The following is a 19,916-nucleotide window of genomic DNA, read 5'->3' on the forward strand; positions in this document are numbered from 1 at the left end:
GACAGGAATGGAGGAGGCAGAGACGGCAGGGTAACGTATACAGACTTTACTAGACGACGCCACGTTACAAAAAGAAACATAAACGGCACAGCTGTGCTGGCGCTAATAACATCGAACTGAACTGTGAACACGGAAAATAAAACTCAACAAAACGAACACTACAACACTTACGTAGAACGAATACAACAGGGCAAGACGACAGGGGCAGGAACAAGGGGTAACCGGAGGGATGACATCACAAAGAGGAGAACACAGAACCTCACTTAAATACACAGACTAATTATAATTGGAAACAGCTGGCGCCAGTCCAAAACATAGAATAAACCAAACTAGTCACCAAGGCATTACTACAAACACAAAACCAAACAGGGGAACCACATCACACAAGGGAAGGGAAGGTCAACAACACACTAGGGCTGTCCCCGACTAAGGATTTTGATAGTCGACTATGATTGGCCGAAATTAGCCGATAGTCGACTTAGTCGACTATAAAAAAAAAGATTTGGGAAAAAAAAGTAATTTTTTTTCTTTTTTTTAATCATTCCATTTGGGCTGTGGGGGTGCTTAATGTCTGAAGGAGGCGACGGAAGGCTTCTTGTCCTCTGCAAAAGCATGCTATTGGTCCACTGATGGATACATCTTCATATTTGTCTAGTCTAGTGTGTTCATTAGATGGGTGAAATCCTCTTTCAGTGCCTCTGTGCCTGTTTTCTTAGGCAGTTAGCCTCTGGTATGCGTGCCATTAGCGTTAGCCACGCTTCTAGGCCTCTTTTCTTTTGGAAAGAATGATAAAAAAAAGACTATTCGACTAATAGGGGTCAGCCCTACAACACACACAATGCAATTACATTAATCAAACAATTAATTACATTAACTCTTTCAATGCCATGCCTGGTTTTCCGTTTTACCGCTTGAATGCCACCATCGGCGCCAATGTTAACGTTAATATCGCCTAATCTATGTTTTAAATTATGGCTATGTGTCTAATCTGCCCATCACATTATCAAATACTATTTTCCAGTCAGTGCTGTGAAGGCAGATTCTTTTTTTATCGCGTCGTTTCCGTTTCAGAGCAGTTAGAAAAGCCCCCGTTTTGATATAAAAAACAGCTCATTCTGGAGCATTCTATGAAAATCGTCTTTTAGTGGAATATTCTACAATGTTGATATTCGTCGGCCTTTTTATGAATCGTTTTCAAATAAACGCTAGATGATCAATATTATACGTGCACGCACGCACATTACGGCCGCGCACTGATAATCGCCCCGTTGATTTCCTCTCGGACTTTTACAATGAAACCGAAAGAAGACATTTCACAAAACAGCTTATAACTTCATCAAACTTACTCAGATTATCCTACCACTGATAACACAGAGTCCTTACCTGACATCAGATGGTATCCAACTGGTATATTCCAATTCCTGATCACCATTCGAAAAAATCGATAAGTGTATGGATCCAACGCGACACAGTAGATCTCTATGATCCGCGGGGATCTGAGGCTCCAGAATGAACTGTGGTAACCCCGGCTGGATCAGTGAACTGGAAAATGTGGAGTACCGGATTTTTTTCCCCATTCATTTTCATTGAGTCCATTCCAAAATCACTTATGTCATCTGGGAGACGACAGGGGGCGCTTTTTTCCACAGTGATCGTCGGCACCCCTCGGCTATACTCGGGTAGGCTCGGGTGATGCAATAATTTTTCAGATCGCAAAAAAAATAAAAAAAATCAGAGAAATCTCGTGAGTGGCTAGCAACCACCTATAAAAAAACACGAGAAATCTCGTGAGTGGCACTGAAAGAGTTAATCACATTTGTGAGTACAGACAAAATGGACGCCTGCACCATCTGATGGTGCCCACTAGAGGGCGCCATGATACCACTGAAAGGAGGTAGAGAATGTCCAATGTCTCTCTTATCATAACAGGCCCACCAAGGGCTGGGCCTGGGGTCGTTACACACAATAACATCTGCACATGATTTATAGATCTTTTTTTTTATCCACTGTTTCTCCTCTTTTTCAATTTTTTTCTCCCATCCCAATTACCCGCTGTGCCAATTCTCCCCTCCCCTGTCTTGAACGTTGCTCGCATATGCCCCACAGTAGTCGGTTGTAGAGAGGATAGAAGCCTTGCATCACATGTTCCCTCCGGCACACGAGGAGGCAGCCTGTCACATCTTTTCGCCTGGACTCTCATTGGCGAGGTGTAACGCATGGGAGGCTCACACTACCCTCTCCACTTCCTGTCTCTGCTGTGCAGGCGTCTCCCAACCGACCTGTAGGGGTCGCTGTCCACAACGTCCAATCCCCACCCATCGACTTCCACCCGCTGACTCTGCCAAATGAGCCAGTACGACGGCCGGCCCAAGCTGAAGGCAATGCTGAGACTGGGATTCGATACCGGAGTCTCTTGCATTGGTGACGAGCACAATCTCCGCTACGCCACCCAGCAGGCATAAATGGGTTGTTCATGATTAGTTCATTATCTACAAATACCTTATAAAGGTCTTATAACTGAGTGTTATTATAAAGTGCTACAGTAACGTTTTTGTTCTGCTCTGATGATGACTGGGAGACCAACTTTGTGATTATATTTAAGTTTACATTTACATTTAGTCATTTAGCTGATACTTTTATCCAAAGCAACTTACAAATTGTGAACATCAAGTCACCAAGAGGGGTACAAATTAAAATGTATTGTCATATGATACATTGACACAGCTAGAGCCACAGTGCTGAATCAACAGATACATTTACTCACTGTTTACACATTTTTACTCACTGTACTTAGACTGTACCTAGGTTGTACTTTAGATTGTATATTGTACTGTATATATGTATTGTATATTCCTCTTTACTTACTTTTTTTTTTACTTACTTTTACTTACTTTCTTACTTACTTTTTTTTACTGTATGAAGCACACTCTCGGGCTCATACAGAACCAAGCATTTCACCGTAAAGTATGTGTATTTTATTGTGATAATTAATAAACAAACTTGAACTTGAAACTTACCTTGATCCCCTTGAAGCACTGCTACAGTAGCTTTCCATTCAGCACTGACAGCTAGACAGCACACAGCTCAGTCTGCAGAATATGGTGGACGTGTGCTTGGCCACTGGGCCACTAGGGTTGCACAATACACAGATACTAGAAAGTATTGCAATACCCAGCCGTCCAATACTCCATTTTATTAGTATCGATACTTTTAGAATAATAGCCTGATGCTAGGCGGCTGGGTAGCGCAGCGGACTAAGCGCCTGCCTACCACCGCAGAGACACTGGTATCGAATCCAGCTGTCAGCGGTACCTCCGGCTTGGTCGGTCGGCCATACTAACCAATTGGCAGTGTTAGCGGGTGGGAAGCCGGCGGGGTGTGTATCCTGGTCGTTGTAAACAGCGACTCCTACAGGTCGGTTTGGGACGCCTGCTCAGCGAGGGAGGGAACTGGGGGAAGTAGTGTGAGCCCACGCGTTACGCTCCCCCAGTGAGAGTCCTCGCTGTCAGGTGAAAAGAAGCGGCTGGCTGACTCCACATGTATCGGAGGGGACATGTGATAGTATCTATCAACCCTCCCTAGACCGGCAAGTGGGGGGCAAATGCGTGCAACGACCAGAAAGGGGAGGGGGGAATTGGCATAATGACTCAATTGGGATGGGAGAAAAATACAGAAAAAGGAGGAGAAAAAGTAGATAAAAAAATATATACTAGCTGATGCTGTATTTTCTATGAGTTGAGTGGATGCGTGACCGGAGCATTGTATGTGTGGTTAGGCTGGTATCGTATCAAAGTCAACATTTTTATATTGTGACGACACTACTGGGCACTCTTCATAACAATAGTACCACAACAGCAGCCTCACTGTGACGTAAAAAAAAAAGAAAAAATTAAATTACATTTTTGTTATTACAGAGAGAGTAAAGTACAGAAAAAAGGTACTGTACCGGCACCAGATCAGATGTGAATGGTACCTAGTATCTGTTATCTATAAGACCATTGTCAGCAAGCTTTATATCAGAATTATACTGGACTGGAACATTCAACCCTATCTAACTTGCTCAAATTACTTAAATGGCTTATGCTTAATTGTTACGATAGCAGGTAGGTGGGAGTTCCAATGGTCGAGGAATGAAAGAGACAGAGAATTGTTTTGCTCTTCAAAACAATGTGTGTCCTCTTTATTTTGAGAACACATGAGCAGTAGCAGAACACGAAACGACGCCAAGCGTCAACAGAGAACAACACTAAAGTGTAATCGGGTCAGCACTCGTTCAGACAGTCTGCTCGTAGGGATATCTGAAGCTCCAGCAGGGAACAAGATAACAGGAGTCATTATAAGGCCACATTCCTAACATACCAACGTGTCAATTAGTGACAGCCAGAATGACAGCCAGTGACAGCATCCAGATGTGACAGTCAATCAGTGCGAGACAGCAAACCAGAAGTGACATACAATTAGTGCAAACCCAACAACAATGTGTAGTACTCCAGACAGACAGTAGGATTCAATCCTAAGGTAGGACAGAACCCCGAACGTTACAGTACCGCCCCCCGACGAACGGCACCTGACGTTCACCTAGGGGCCTCGGGATGCAGCCGCCGGAAATCATCGATCAGGCTGGGATCTAAGATATCCCTTTGAGGCACCCAAGAACGCTCTTCTATCCCGTACCCCTCCCAATCCACCAAGAACTGAAACCCCCTGCCCCTCCGCCTACAACTCAGGATCCTCTGCACCGTATAGACAGGCTGACCATCAATAATGCTGGGCGGAGGGACCGCAGGAAGTGGCGGGGACAAGGGCGATAAGAGGAATGGCTTCAACAGGGACACATGAAACGTCGGATGAACCCTCATAGAGGCCGGAAGGCATAGCCTGTAAGCCACAGGGTTCACCCGATGAACCACTTTAAAGGGGCCTATAAAGCGAGGAGCCAGCTTCCTGGATTCCACCCGGAGAGGGAGATCACGGGTGGAAAGCCTAACCCGCTGTCCGGAGCCGGACGATGCTTGCGGTTAGCCTGCCGCTGAGCCTTAACCGAGGTCTTCTGCAGCGCCGCCCGCACCCTCTCACATGCAGACCCTAGATCTGGCTGTATCTGACCAGCTCGCTATCTCCTTCACTGTTCCTGCCCCCTGCCCCCCCCCCCCCCCCCCCCCCAAAAAAAACGGCACCAGCGTAACATCTCGTTCAGAAAAACAAAAAACATCAGTATATCTGAACTGGGGAACACGATCCTGTCCCACACCTCCCCCGACCTGCCCACTGTCGATAACCTGGTTTCCCACTACAACAAGGCTTTAGCTAGTTTCGACTCCCTGGCCCCCCTTAAAACACGCCCAGTTTCCTTCACACATCCTGCACCCTGGTTCTCCCCCGAACTCTGCACCATGAAAACCCACGGTAGACAACTCGAGAGGCTCTACAGGAAATCTGGTCTCATCCACCGCGAGGCCTACAACGACCACATACAGTCTTACAAAGAAGCTCTAACCACGCCAACCTCATCACCAACCATCAACACAACCCCAGACTGCTGTTCTCCACCATTGACCGGCTACTCCCCCCTTGCACCCCCCCCCCCCTCACTGAAGCCTCTGACTTATCCTCCAAGTTCCAGGACTTTTTTCAGGCCAAAGTGGACACCATCTACAGCAGGGGTCTCAAACTCAATTTACCTGGGGGCCGCTGGAGGTAGAGTCTGGGTGATCCTGGGCTGCATCAAATATTCCACAAAAAAAGGGTTTCAAGTATTCAAAAAAAAAGTACAACTGATCCAATCTTCTCAATCTTTAGCAATAACATTTCAGAACATGAACAGTTCTTCAGAACATGAATGGTTCTTCAGAACATAGGCTTCTTAGTGGTGTCAGTGGACTCATCCACAGCTATGGAAATGCACTGTGCATTTTTTTTTTATTCTATCACAAAGCTGTTTAATCAAATCACCAGCCAGTATTTCAGTTATTCTGGTTGCTGTGCAATCTGAGGGGGATTTGCTTTTGTTTGCCTTCAAACATGGTCTCCATCACTTCAGTCATACATTATTTTCAAATTGCCACCCTTCACAAGAGCTACCGTTTCTTGGCATATAGTCACATTGGTTTGGTGCTGGGACTCAGGATGAACGCATATTTTTCAGTCCATTCACCTTTGAATTGCAGTCGACTTTTCTTTTACTGACCATCTTTGAAAATGCCATATTTTTCTGCTGGCTGCCTGCTGGCGAAAATAGGCTAGTAGCTACATTTATCTCACAAAGATAAAACTGGGAGCGAGGCTACTGTAGATGCGCTGTCAACTCTGCTCTGACTCGGACTGAAAGAGAGAGACGGCATGCAGTCTGTGAAGACCCGCCCTACTCCCCTACTCTGCATCTGATTCGCAGACTGTGGGTGAGGGGGAAAAACGCTGACGGGAAGCTGAATGTGATTGGACCAGACCCGTACACAGACACAGACAGACAGTGGCAGTGCAGCCGGACATGCAGAGCACTGCTCGCAGTCAGAGGAGATAGCGAGGATGCATTTGCCTTCCACTTTACTTGATATCGCTCCGGAATCACGTTTCAACCAAGTCACTAACGTAACGTTGCTGTCATGAGCCTGCGCTATGGTAGCCTACAAGTGATCAAATAAATAAAACTTCCAACTCTCGCACAACGACTCGGCAAACAGTTGCGCGCGGGCCGCATTAACACTAAACTTTGATGTCAAGTAGGGGGCCGCAAAATATCATCCCTCGGGCCGTAATTGGCCCGCGGGCGCGAGTTTGAGACCCCTGATCTACAGTCAGCTTCAGCCCCCTCCTCCTCCTCACCTGATTGATTGATTGATTGATTGATTGAAAAGTTTATTAACAGATTGCAGAATGGGTACAGTACAGTACAGCTCAATACATACAATTGTTAAGGGGATGCAGACCAGAGAAAGACTTTCGTGTTGTTTACATCAGGGTCCCCCATTTTCAATTCATCATAACATATATGACATACATGACATACAGATAGACAGTACTGCTACATCTATACATTTATGACATATCAGATTTGCAAGTACAGTACTGTTTGTGATACAAAAGTGTCCAGAAAAAGAGTGTATATACATTTGGCGTAGAAACTGTACATTGGAGGAGGTTGGGTGGGTGGGGTGGGTTGGTTGAGGGCTGTACATTGGAGGTGGGGGGGGGGGGGGGTTGGGCAGGGGACACACACACATTTTACACTGTACATTGGAATACTGACAAAGCCTTACTTGGTCATTTACTGTACAACTAGGTTAGGACATTTGTAGGGGCCAGTTTCGAATTGCAGTCTCACGTAGGTGTTTTTTGAGAGTGTTTTTGAAAGTGGGTAGTGATTCACATTCCTTTACAGCTTTAGGTAGGGCGTTCCACATTGATGTGGCATAATTGCGAAACGTGTTTAGTCCCTTGTTTGAGCCGAATCTGGGTTTTACATGATTTGTGGAGCTCCCTCTGGTGTTGTGATCGTGGTATTCACTGACCTTTGGGAAGTATTTTGACATGTACATGGGTACCTTGGTCGCGTAGTGTATCTTGTAGACCAGGCCCATTGCAAGTTGCTGTACTCTGTCGTCTACTCTAAGCCATCCTAGGTTGTCAAAGTGGGCAGGGGTGAGGTGGGTTCTAGGAGTTAGGTCAAGCAGTAGTCTGACTAGCTTGTTTTGAGATGTTTGTAATTTGTTTTTTAGTGCCTTTGAGGTGCTTTGGTACCATGAGGTGCAAGCATAGTCGTAGTACCCTTGAATGAGTGCTCCTGCTAGAGTCTTCAGGGTATTCTTGTTTACCAGAGAGGAGATCCGGTACAAGAATCGCGTTCGTTGGTTGACTTTTTTTATTACATTGGATGCCATTTTGTCACAGGAATGATTAGCCTCTAGGATGGAACCCAGGTAGGTAATTTCATCTTTCCTTGTGATAATATTGTCACCCACTGCAACCGAGAAGCCGTCGGTCTTGCTGAGTTTGTTATTTGAACCAAAGAGAATGGACTCTGTTTTGCCCATGTGTAATGATAGTTTGTTGTCGGCGAGCCATATGCAGATTTTGCCTAGTTCCGAGCTGAGGGCTTTTTCAACCTGTAACTTGTTCTTGTCAGAGACCAGCATGGCTGAGTCGTCCGCAAACAGGAACAAGTTGCAGTCACAAGCTGACGACATGTCATTTGCATAAATTAGGAATAGTAGCGGTCCTAGTATGCTTCCTTGTGGAACACCACAGCTCACTGTGAGGGGGGGGGATAGGGTACCGTTTACTTCCACCATCTGTTCCCTCCCCTCCAGGTAGGATTGTATCCAGCTCACTGATAAACTAGCAAAACCAATTGCTTTTAGCTTGTCAATCAGAATGGTGTGATTGACAGTGTCGAAGGCCTTTTGTAGGTCCAGCATGACCATGCCGCAGTATTTGCCCGCGTCCACCTCTTGTTTGATGTGGTCGTTCAAGTAGAGAAGGCATGTGTCCGTGGAGTGGGATGTTCTGAAGCCAGATTGGAATTCGTAGATTCGATTTTTTTCCGCAAGGTACTTTTCGATCTGTTCGTATACTATTTTTTCCATGACTTTCGAGATGGATGTAAGGATAGAAACAGGGCGGTAGTTACCCGGGTCTAATTTGCTGCCCTTTTTGTGCAGGGGTGTTACTCTCGCAATTTTGAAGTCCTTGGGGACGTGTCCCTGTTTTATGGAGAGGTTTATTATGTGTGTGATGACTGTGGTGATGGCTGCTGCCGAGTCTCTGAGGAATTTGGAGGGGATGTTGTCATGGCCAGTGGCCTTGTTTGGTTGGAGGGCGCTCAGTTTTTTGAGTACCTCATCTGTAGTTACCATTTCCAGTTTGAAGTCGTCTTTGTGGACGCCTAGGTTCTTGTAGTATGCTACTATGTGTTCTACCCCATACTGCCCTGAGTGGGAGGGTAGTTTGTTTACCAGTGTTGTGGCTATGTTTGTGAAGAAAGTGTTTAAGTAATTGGCTACATCCAGCTTGTCTGTGATGAGCGTGTTGTCCGTCTTTATGTTTATGTTTGAGAACCTGGTTTTAAGTTTTTTACTGCAGCCTAGTTGATTGTTGAGTAATTTCCAAAGTTCACGTGGTTTATTTTTGTTTTCCTCGGTTTTGTCATTGATGAATTTTTTTTTAGCAGTTTTGATCATGGAGTTTACGTCATTTCTTAGTCTGTTTCTTTCTAGTTTGAGTTCAGTCACGTGGTCTTGGAGTTCACTGCTCGTGCTTTTGGTAAGCTTTGACTGGCTTTTACGAAACTCAGCATTTTTTGTCTCTGGCTTTCATAGCGGTCAGTATTTCAGTGTGCATCCATGGCTCAGCGCGATTTTTTACCCTGGTGGTTCTTAGGGGGGCCATGTTGTTTAGTATTGATGAAAATTTGGTTTTGAAGCCAAGCCAAGTTTCTTCAACCAGTGTACCATTGAGTTCATCTGACCAGTCCAGACTCTCCAGTTCAAGGTTAAAGGCCTCGCTAGAGTAGGTTTTGAGGTCTCTAGATGTGACTGTTTTGTGACAGCCAGCCTTTAGTTTTAGCTTTTTGCGGGTACAGAATATCATATAATGATCACTTAACCCACATGCTATAACCCCTTTATTGGAGATCTTGGACTTGTCAGAGGTCAGTATGAGGTCAATGGTAGTCTGAGTTGATTCACATATCCTTGTGGGTTGGGTGATTAGTTGGCTGAGGCCGTGCAGATCACAAAACATATTGAAGGATTTGAAGACGGGTGCATCTTTTTGTTGCATATCCGTGTTCCAATCCCCAATAAGAATTTTTTCCGCATCCTCAGCTCCAGCTAAGCACACATCCAGAGTATCATAAAAGCCAGTTTGATCTGGCGGTCTGTATATTGTGCCGACTAGAACAGATTTTGCCGTTTCAAATAAAATGTCCACCCATACGGTTTCAATTGTCTCATGATGAAGGTCAGTACGGGTAATGAATTTGGTGTCCTTATGTATGTACATACAAACACCACCTCCATACTGGTTTCTGTCATTACGGACTATAGTATAGTTCTCTAACTCTATTTCAGGGTCTGTTACAGATGGATCCAGTTTAGTTTCAGTAAAGCATATTAAGTCTACCTTACCGCTCATAAACAGGTTTCTTATTTCATCCAGCTTATGCTTTATGCTGTTTACATTCAGGTGAAAAATGTGTAGTCCGTTTTTATATGCTGTGGTATTGATGTCGTCAAGTTCCAGGTAATTGACTTCGTCTGTGTCTGGTGCTGCTGTGGGGGAGGGTGGGGGGGGCTTTGTTGTTGTCTCTGTGAGGTCTGTGTGTTGGTGTGTGGGGAGGGGGGAGGGGGGGGTCCTTTGTCCTGTGTCTTCTCTGGCGGCAACCCTTTGTCCTCCTGGGCTGGTAAACATAGCCAGCCTGGCTAGGTTGGCTAATTTAGCAGGCGATTTGTCCGTGGGGTTGCCGGTTGGGGGGGGCTTTGTTGTTGTGGGTGGGAAGGGGGGAGGGGGGGGTCAGGTCCCGCGCCGTGCTGGTACAACAAAAGACTCGTTCCAGAGTCCTTTTTTCCTGGATGTTTTCGCTGTTAGCTCCGCTGGCTAGCCGGCTATCGGGCGTTGAGATGTTTAAATCCCGCGTCGAGATGGTCGTCATGGTTTCGACCCTCGGTTCACCTCCTCTCGTCTCTGCCTCACGTGTGCTCGTCTGCTGCGGCGTCATTGGGGAAGAGTTGCCGTCCGCGCAGTGGATGTTGCCACGGGTCGAGTTGTTGATGTTGTTGTTGGTCGCGATGGAAACCTCCCTCGCTTCTTGCGCTGCCAGACCAAGTCTTCTAGCCTGAGTTCTGGTCAAGACCGGGCCTGGGTTTAAATGAATGTCTCCCGAAAGTAGCAGAACCAGGATGATCATGGTCCTACGGTCCAATCTGCCATTCGGGGGTAAGTTCTTACGTACCGGGCTCGCTGTTAGTAACGTGTGTATAGCCGCCGTTCCGACGTGTAGATGTTTCTTTTCAGAGCCATTGAGAAGGTAGAAGTCACTGTGGGTCTCGTTAAAACCGTTTTCACTTCTCTCCACTTCTGTTTGATGTTGCTTCATTGATGTTGCTACACTTGTTGTCATAAAGCCACCCACCCAGCCAGCATGCCCCCCTCTCTCCTTCTCCCCTGTGGATTCTGATCATGTTACGGAGTTGGTCACCAAATCCAAAGCCTCCACCTGTTCCCTTGACCCCCTTCCTACAACCCTCATCAAGGCATGTCTCCCTATTCTGTCCCCCATCATGGCTAACAAACATTATTAACACCTCCTTAGCGTCTGGCACTGTACCCTCCAGTCTCAAAATGGCTGCAGTCACCCCCATCCTGAAAAAACAAGGTTTAGACCCGGATGAACTCAACAACTACCGGCCGATCTCCAACCTTCCTGTCCCCAGTAAGATCTTGGAAAGAGCAGTTGCCGCCCAACTCCACCAACACATGTCCAACCATGAGCTCTATGAACCCCTTCAATCCGGTTTTGGAGCAAATCACAGCATAGAGACCTAATTAGAGCCCTAATTAGAATCACCAACGACCTCCTCATTTCAGCTGACTCTGGACACATCAACATTCAAATTTTTCTCGACCTGTCTGCTGCATTTCATACAGTCTGCCACACTACCCTTCTGGACCGCATGTCTGACTACCTCAGCGTCACCAGCACAGCTCTCTCCTGGCTCCAGTCATATCTCTCAAACTGGAAACAGTTCATCACCATCAACAACTCCAGATCCCACCCTTCCCCAGTCAACCAAGGAGTACCTCAATGTTCTGTTCTTGGCCCCCTCCTTTTCATAATTTACATGCTTCCCCTTGGCCAGATCATCCGCCAACATGGCCTCAACTTCCACTGCTTCTCAGACGACACTTGTGTATACACCAAACCCTCCACACAGCTCCCTCCCCAGTCCCTGTTGACCTGCTTGCACAACGTCAAATCTCAATGTCATCAAACTCTCTCAAACTCAACAGTAACAAAACAGCTCATGGTTGTGGCTTCCAAGGCACTGCTCAGGAAGGTTGGGGATCTAGTCCTCACCATCGATGGCTGCTCCATTCTCCCCTCCTTAGAAGTTAGCAAACTAGGTGTCATTCTGGACTCCACACTCTCATTTATCCCCCATATCAAATCTGTCACTAAATCAGCCTTTTTTCATCTCAAGAACATTTCAAGACTCCAGCCCTCACTTACAGACTCTCATGAGACCCTCATCCATGCCTTCATCACCTCCAGTTTGGACTATTGTAATGGAGTCCTATCCGGGGTGACCCACAAAGCCCTGGATAGGCTCCAGTACGTTCAGAACTCTGCTTCTCACCCGCTCCAAACCCTGGCAGCACATCACCCCCACCCTCATACACCTTCACTGGCTTCCCGTAAAATCATGTGTCACCTTCAAGATCCTCCTGCTCACATATAAATCCCTGCACACCACTGCCCCTCAATACCTATCTGACCTTCTCCACACCTACACCCCCCCCCCCCCCCTCCCGGAATCTCCACTCCTCTGACACAGGCTTACTCACCATCCCACAAGCCAGGTTGCGGACCATCGGGGACAGGGCTTTTAGTGTCGCTGCCCCCACCTTTGGAACTCCCTCCCCATGGACATCCAAAATTCAAACTCTCTCGCCCACTTTAAAAACCTGCTGAAAACCCACCTTTTCACCCAGGCATATGATGTTCCGTAGCATCCTATCTCATTCTGTTTGTTCTATTTTGTTTTGTTCTGTTGTTGTTCTGTTCTGTTTTTGTAATTTTCTTTCTCAGTTTTAGGCCACCGTTATCCTCTCCCCCCTTCCCCCTTTTATTGTAAAGCGCCTTGGGTATGTGAAAGGCGCTATATAAATCCAAGCCATTATTATTATTACCCCCATTTCAGAATTCAGTTCAAAATCCTTGTGATCATATTCAAAGCCCTACATGCCATGATGGCACCCTCTTATATTGCAGAACTTGTAAGCCCACACTCTGCACCACTATTGCTCAGCTCCAACGCTATGGAACTGCCTCCCCCTCACTGTCATGTCAGCTGAGTCTGTACTGCATACTACAATTAAAAAAAAAAAACACTTGTATAGGCTGGCTGGCTTGTTTTGTTTGTTTCTGTTTTGTGTATGAATTATTTGCTGTTTTCTACCTGATGCTGTATCCGATTTCTTATTTTATATTTGTGAAGCACTTCACAGCACTTGCTGTTTTGAAAACTGCTATATACATTTTTTATTTTATTTCAGAGTTTACCTACAGAAATAAACAATCATAAATAAAGCATATCAAATCACACAGCATATAAAAACACAACAATAAGACAACAAGGGTAGACAAAAGAAGGGATAACACATCAATTAAAACACGTAAAACTACATCGACAAAGGTTGGAGATCAAGGTCTTAAACTCTGCAACAGAGGGGAGAATCTCAATCTTTTAGGACTGTTGGAGTTAATTTCATGAGCTAGGGGCATCATAACAAATGCAGATTTTCTGAGCTAATTCGGGGGACCTTAACACTTTCAGTGCCCAGCAGGGGGTGCACATTTAGTGCTTGAATGCCCACCATCCACTGCAATGTTAGCATTAATATCGCCTAATCTATGTTTTAAATTATGGCTATGCGTCTAATCTGCCCGTCGCATTATCTATGACTAATTTCCAGTCAACATTGTCGAAGCGGATTGTTTTTTTATCGGTTCATTTCCGTTTTATAGCATTTTGAAAAGCCCTCGTTTTCACGGAAAAATGTAAGATTCCATGATAAACGCCCTGTACTGTAATATTCTAGAACGTTGTCATTTTTCGGCCTATTTATGAATCGTTTTCAAATAAACGCTAGATTATCGATAGTATGTGTGTACGTGTGCACGCTGGTGCCGCGTGCTGAAAATCGATTCTCTCAGTTCCTGATCGATCTTCAGTCAAACAGCCATATCACATTATAGGGGAAAAGCTTATATCTCTGTGAAAACGGGTTTGATTATCCTAAGACTGGTAAAATAGATTCCTTACCTGAGATCAGATAGTATCCAAATGGATTATTCCAATTCCTGATCGCCATTCCAAAAATCTATCCTTTTATTGATCCCACGCGTATACTGTAAAACACATATCCCACGCTGTGCTGAGGGTCCAGAATGAATCTGATCGGCTCTGGTTACATGCGTGAGAAGTAAAATGTGGATTCCGGAGTTTTTTTTTCTCATCCATTTTCATTGAGTCCAATCCAAAATGGTGCATTACCATCTGGAAGACGATAGGGGGCGCTTTTTTCACATCTGAGCGCCTGGCGGGGCAGGATTACCAACGGTAGACTCGGTTTATGAAATATGAATTGAGATCGCTAATTAAAAAAAAATCCGAGAAATCTCGTGATGGGCATTCAATGTGTTAAGGACAGCCAATCACTAGAGCGGGTTACATAGTTTCCAGAATTCCATTCCAATAATGATGTAATATAAGGAGGTAGATTACCAGTAAGGGCCAAATACCAGTTTGTTTCTTACACTGTTAAAAAAGTACACCTCCTCCCAGTCAATATCAGCAGGCACATTTCATTTTCACAGCTTCTCAGCTGGGCTTTTGCTGGAGACAGAGTGATGGATTTTTTTCCCTCCTTGGTAGGGGCCCCTCCTCCTGCTTGAACAGATTCACATTGATCGCCTCGAAATTGCCGTTGCCTAAGCATATTTGACCATTGAAACGTGTATAGACATATCGCGATGGCGATGCGATCACTTGGAATTATTCTTTTTGGAATACCTTCTGGCTAAGGCAGGGGTAGGCAATTAAGTTTGGCAGAGGGCCACATTTTTTCCAAGCCATTGTATGGGGGGCCGGAAACAAAAACAATGGCTAATTTAATATATTGATAGTGAAAACATTTTAACTCTGTGACAGACCACTAAGACATACATTTGTGGCAGAGGCAGAGAATGGACAAAATAAACGAGCTGCATAGGTGGCATAATAAACTGTAAACGACATACACAGTTGCACTGAACATTATACCTTTGTCTTTTTGCCATTTTATTATAAAACCAGAGACAAGCGCCTCTCTCTTATCGGTCTATCTTACATTACATGCAACCAATGCGTCTTTCTGACAGCCCTTTCTGTGGAGCGCACTGGAATATTGAGAAACAATAGGAATTTTCCATTGGTTCTCCCAGTCCACGTGACCATTTATAGCATTTCCATTGGCTATAGTGACAGACATAGATATATGATAAATGGATAGATACAGCGCATTAGATGCAGTCCAGAGAAAACAACCAATCTAGATATTTCAAGATTCTATGCTTTACATCCCCGCATTCTCTGAGAGATGCACAAAGTTTGGGATGACAATCGATTCCGATACAATAAAGCAAGTCTTTATCACAAACAAATCCAAAGATATTTAATGTTTTACAAAACATGTCTAGTGTTGTGCCCAGCTTTAGAGGTTTAAAAGCCTAATTATATTTTTTATTTAGTTAATAAATGTCTTGTTGTAATTCCTATTATACCTAATGTAGCACATCTTCTTGAAGCAGATTCAGCTTTTTTTGCTCTGATTTGACTTTAGTTTAATTGCATTGTTACTGTTCACATGTGTGGTGCCGTCACAGTCATATAAAGTAAAGATAAAGTTTGAATGACTTACTGAACTGGTGTTTTAATTTCACACCACACTGCTTGTTTGTTATTTCAGCACCAGGCGCTGTCCACAGACTTTTTTCATGTTGAGCAAGCGCTACATTGCACCTCGCTGCCTATCTGTTATTCACTCTCAACATGGATAAAACAAAGTATAATAAGCATTCTTTAGGTGGTGGTCGTTTCTCTATTTCGACATTGTAGCCTAGCCTAGTTGGTCTGATATATAAAAAAAAAGAAAAATCTTTAAATCTTTTTTTTTAATAATCTGAGGGGCCAGATTCGCGTGCGGGCCGCCTATTGCCGACCTGTGGCTTAAGGGTTAATGGTTCATAAATAGTTTAAAGGAAAATGCACATTTTGGCTTTGAATATAAACTTTTTATTTGGTATTAATGGAGTTTCATTGTTCACTAATTCCACCAATCTCTATGAATACCTTCAAATGTCTCTTTAAAGTTTTTGAATGTGTTACTTAGCACTAGTTATCAGTTATTTTCTGATTCAGGTGCTTCACTTGAAATTCTGTCTGGTGTGGACCCCTACTATTTCATGTAGGGAGCTGTGTTTAACCTCAACCTAGCTACTGTATACCTGGTATATGGCTGGATGATAAACTTTCTTTTAAATTCCATATAGATAACCTAGCTACAAAATTACGGCAAAAGATTGGTTTCTTGTACCGTAACCACGCTAGTTTTCCTATGTTCTGTAGGAAAAGAATTGTACATGCTGTTTTTTTGTCAATATTCGACTATGGTGATGTCATTTACAGGCATGCGTCTGCGTCTACATTAAGGCCTTTGGATTCTGCCTACCACTTTGCCCTAAGATTTATTACGGGTGACAAATATGATACTCACCATTGTCTTTTGTATGAGAGGGTAGGCTGGCCATCTCTCTCGTTGCGACGTAGTTATCATGGGTATCTTTTTATCTACAAACCAATTATTGGCAAACTTCCACCTTATATTACATCTTTGTTGGTCTGGAGTGCTGTCACCTACCAAACTCGTTCGAATGATCGGCTTGTGCTCAGGGCCCCGTTCCCCGTACCTGGATAACTGAGTTAGCCGGATAACTTTCGGTTAAGTCTGACTTAAGCCGGACTTTCCGGCTCCCCGTACCTGGATTGTCCAAATCACCATGACAATAGATCCAAAAGTTTGAGCCTGGTCGAAAGCAGGGTTTAAGTTCAAGTTAGCCGGATGAAGCACAGCCACGCCCCCGCAAAGAAAGTGACAGCGCGTTTCCTGAAATTATTCCCACAGTCTAGGATCTGCTTTATACCATTCTGAATTACGTTTTTGTGCTCCATTCTTCCAGAGGGGGCGTTTGAAATGTAAAATAGACCCAAAATGCTGATACTAAATTCACTTTGTCCTAAATAATGCACGTTATATATACTGTGGCGCTCGCTCGGTGCGATGTACACATTATGTGGTTATTCTAACAACGCGCAGCATTGCAAATGTGAATCCCGCGGGGATATTTTTAATGATTGAAACCTATCGCTCGTTTGGCTCTGATTCCTTTCATATTCTCCGCTGTGGATGTTTAATGGAGCGCCTGGATTGTGTTTCATTCAAGCATAAAATTGAAGTGTCTATGCGTGGATTGTGGATCTTGTCTCGTTCATTAATGTATAAACAATGAATTTATCCCATCTGGCACAGTGGCGCAGCGGTAGTGCTCAATCCTGCCAACCCTGCGACCGGTGTTCGAAACCCCGTGTTTCCAATATAATTTTTTGGAATATAATATTAATGATTATACGCCAAAGTAGCCTAGTTTCAAGTTAAAATATTATAAATCTACATGCATTGAGGATGTCATTCTTTATATAGCTCTCAACGTGCACCAAATTGAATTATTCCTACATCGCAAAAAGAAGGGGAAGACTAGGTTTCGAACCCCGGTCGTCTGCGTGAAAGTCAAAAGAAGAACCCGTTACACCACAGTGGAGATAAGTAAAAGATCGACTATACATCAATCAATGGGAAGAGAGCCGTATCGTTATTTTGTATAACAGTTTAACTAATTATTTTCGCTAGCAAGATCTCATTTGATTATTCAATCCAGCAGGCAAGTTTAAAGAAATATAATCCGATTGATTGAGGTAATGAGGGACTTAAAATTAGCCTATAGATAACGCATTTAACTTGTCGGCGAGGCGATTGAGCCGTACTGCAATATGTTACTAAAGTTTTAAATCAATTAATCAATCAATGCCGCTAGAGAATCAGGATCTCTGCTCTCGACACTTGCTGCCTTCTCGGCTGAGGCGGGCACGCGCACTTATCCTGGGTCTCAAGTCTGGCTTGAGTTAACGAGACTGAATCCACCTTCGAGGAACAGGAAAATCCCGGCTTCAAACATCGGGTTAACTGAATCTGGATAATGACATCTTGATCGACTTAGTTGAACCAGGTACGGGGAACGGGGCCCAGGGTGCCTCGAGTTCGGTCTGAGCTTGGAAAGTCTGCCTTCTCCTACGATGCTCCATACACATGGAATACCCTGCAAAAGACTCTAAAGCTCGGAACATTCCCGTCATTCATGAAGTTTAAAGGCATTGCACTTGACCTATGTACTGAATCATGTAATTGTTTTTAATCCATCATTGTAGTAATTGTAATTCATTGTAATTATTAACTGTTATGATATTTGTGTCCTTTGTTAACTCGTCATCACTGTAAATGAGGGAAACCTCAGTGCTTTCACGAGTATAAATAAAGGTTTGAAATGAAATACCTGACAAGTAATGTTATCATACGATGTGATTTCAACTGAAGCTCAGAAATGTGCTGTTTTTTTTCCCAGTGGTGTTTTGACGGGGAGTGTGTCGCAGTGGGCTACCAGCCAGAGGGTGTCAACGGTGGCTGGGCACCATGGACTGAGTGGTCAGCATGCTCCAGGACCTGCGGGAGCGGAGTTCAGAATGCTGAGCGGGACTGTGTCAACCCAGTGTAAGTCCTGTATATTTCACTTTTAAGTGGGGTGTGTTGGCTAAATTATGGTAAACTAGTGCTGTGCTCGTTCAAAAAGTGCCCGTACCTCGCCGATTGCTTGGCACCCGGAAGGGCTGCTTGCAGCATCGCGCTCAGTGCGAGTGCCCGTGCGGAATGTGTGAAGCGTGAAGTTCATTGTCATAGCGATACCATCTGGCCAAATTGCACCAAATCAGACACTGCACTCCCTTGGGTCCTCAGCAATACACCCACCAAGTGTGAAGTCGGCCAAATTAATGGTTCTCGAGATGTGCGCAACATTCTTATAGTGCCACCATCTGGCCAAATGGCATGCAAATGGGCGTGGCTTAAATGGATAGATTCTTCTGGACCCAAAGCGCCACCATCTGGCCAAATTGAACTCTTTGTCCCTGCTCTCCAGCATTTCTGGATACACTTAGGGCATAATATGACACCGGCATGTTTAATGGGATGATAGAAAAATAGCCGTCGACTAAAGATGCACTTCTTCAACCATTATCTGAATTTAAAAAAATAATCTAACCCTAACTAACCGTACTGTCATGCACTTGTCCTAATAAACTAACCTACACTGTAGCACTCAACACTTTGATGAACATTGTTGCTCAGCTGATAGAGTTGTGCCCTTCCTGATGGCTTGTCGTACAGAACTTGTAAGTCGCTTTGGATAAAAGCTTCAGCTAAATGACTAAATGTAAATGTAAATGTTACCCACGAGCCCCTGAGCCCCATCCACCCCCAGTAACACCTATTTCAGACTCTGCTCTTCCAACTAATTGATTTAATTTGTTTAATCTTCAGCTGTGTGTGTGGTTTATATACAGGAAGAATACCCATTCACTGGTTGGACAAAGACAGTCTTCACTCCTTGTGATAAATGACACAATTATCACATAATTAATTCCCTCGAAGGTCTTTGTGGCCCAGTTGCTATGCACTGGTTTAGTCCTGCTACATAATTGGATTCTGCAGCCTGTAATGTGCCGTCTAGCTTTTTGGTATGAACACAAAAGATGATTACCCAGCCTAGCCCATGTCACAAGGGATTATTATCTATTGCAATTGTACATCTTCTCCTTTAACTTTTCCTCCTCCTGCTTTTTTTTTTTAAATGAAATCAAATTTATTTGTATGGCCTGACAACACACGTCTTCTTCCTTCTTCTTCTTCTTCTTCTTCTTCTTCTTCTTCTTCTTCTTCTTCTTCTTCTTCTTCTTCTTCTTCTTCTTCTTCTTCTTCTTCTTCTTTCTCTT

At 44.3% G+C, this 19,916-nt stretch overlaps 1 protein-coding gene across 1 annotated transcript in view; it reads left to right on the top strand.

The window, feature by feature from the left end:
• The window catches only part of adamts7 (a disintegrin-like and metallopeptidase (reprolysin type) with thrombospondin type 1 motif, 7), a 447,398-nt gene that overhangs the window by 200,599 nt on the left and 226,883 nt on the right, over positions 1-19,916 (top strand). The window contains exon 11 of the mRNA XM_084337494.1: positions 18,494-18,639. Within this exon, the coding sequence (XP_084193620.1) occupies positions 18,494-18,639 (146 nt within the window). The remainder of the gene's footprint in view (positions 1-18,493; positions 18,640-19,916) is intronic.

This window comes from Notolepis coatsorum (assembly GCF_963971535.1).
Source record: "Notolepis coatsorum genome assembly, chromosome: 20".
NCBI lineage: Eukaryota > Metazoa > Chordata > Actinopteri > Aulopiformes > Paralepididae > Notolepis > Notolepis coatsorum.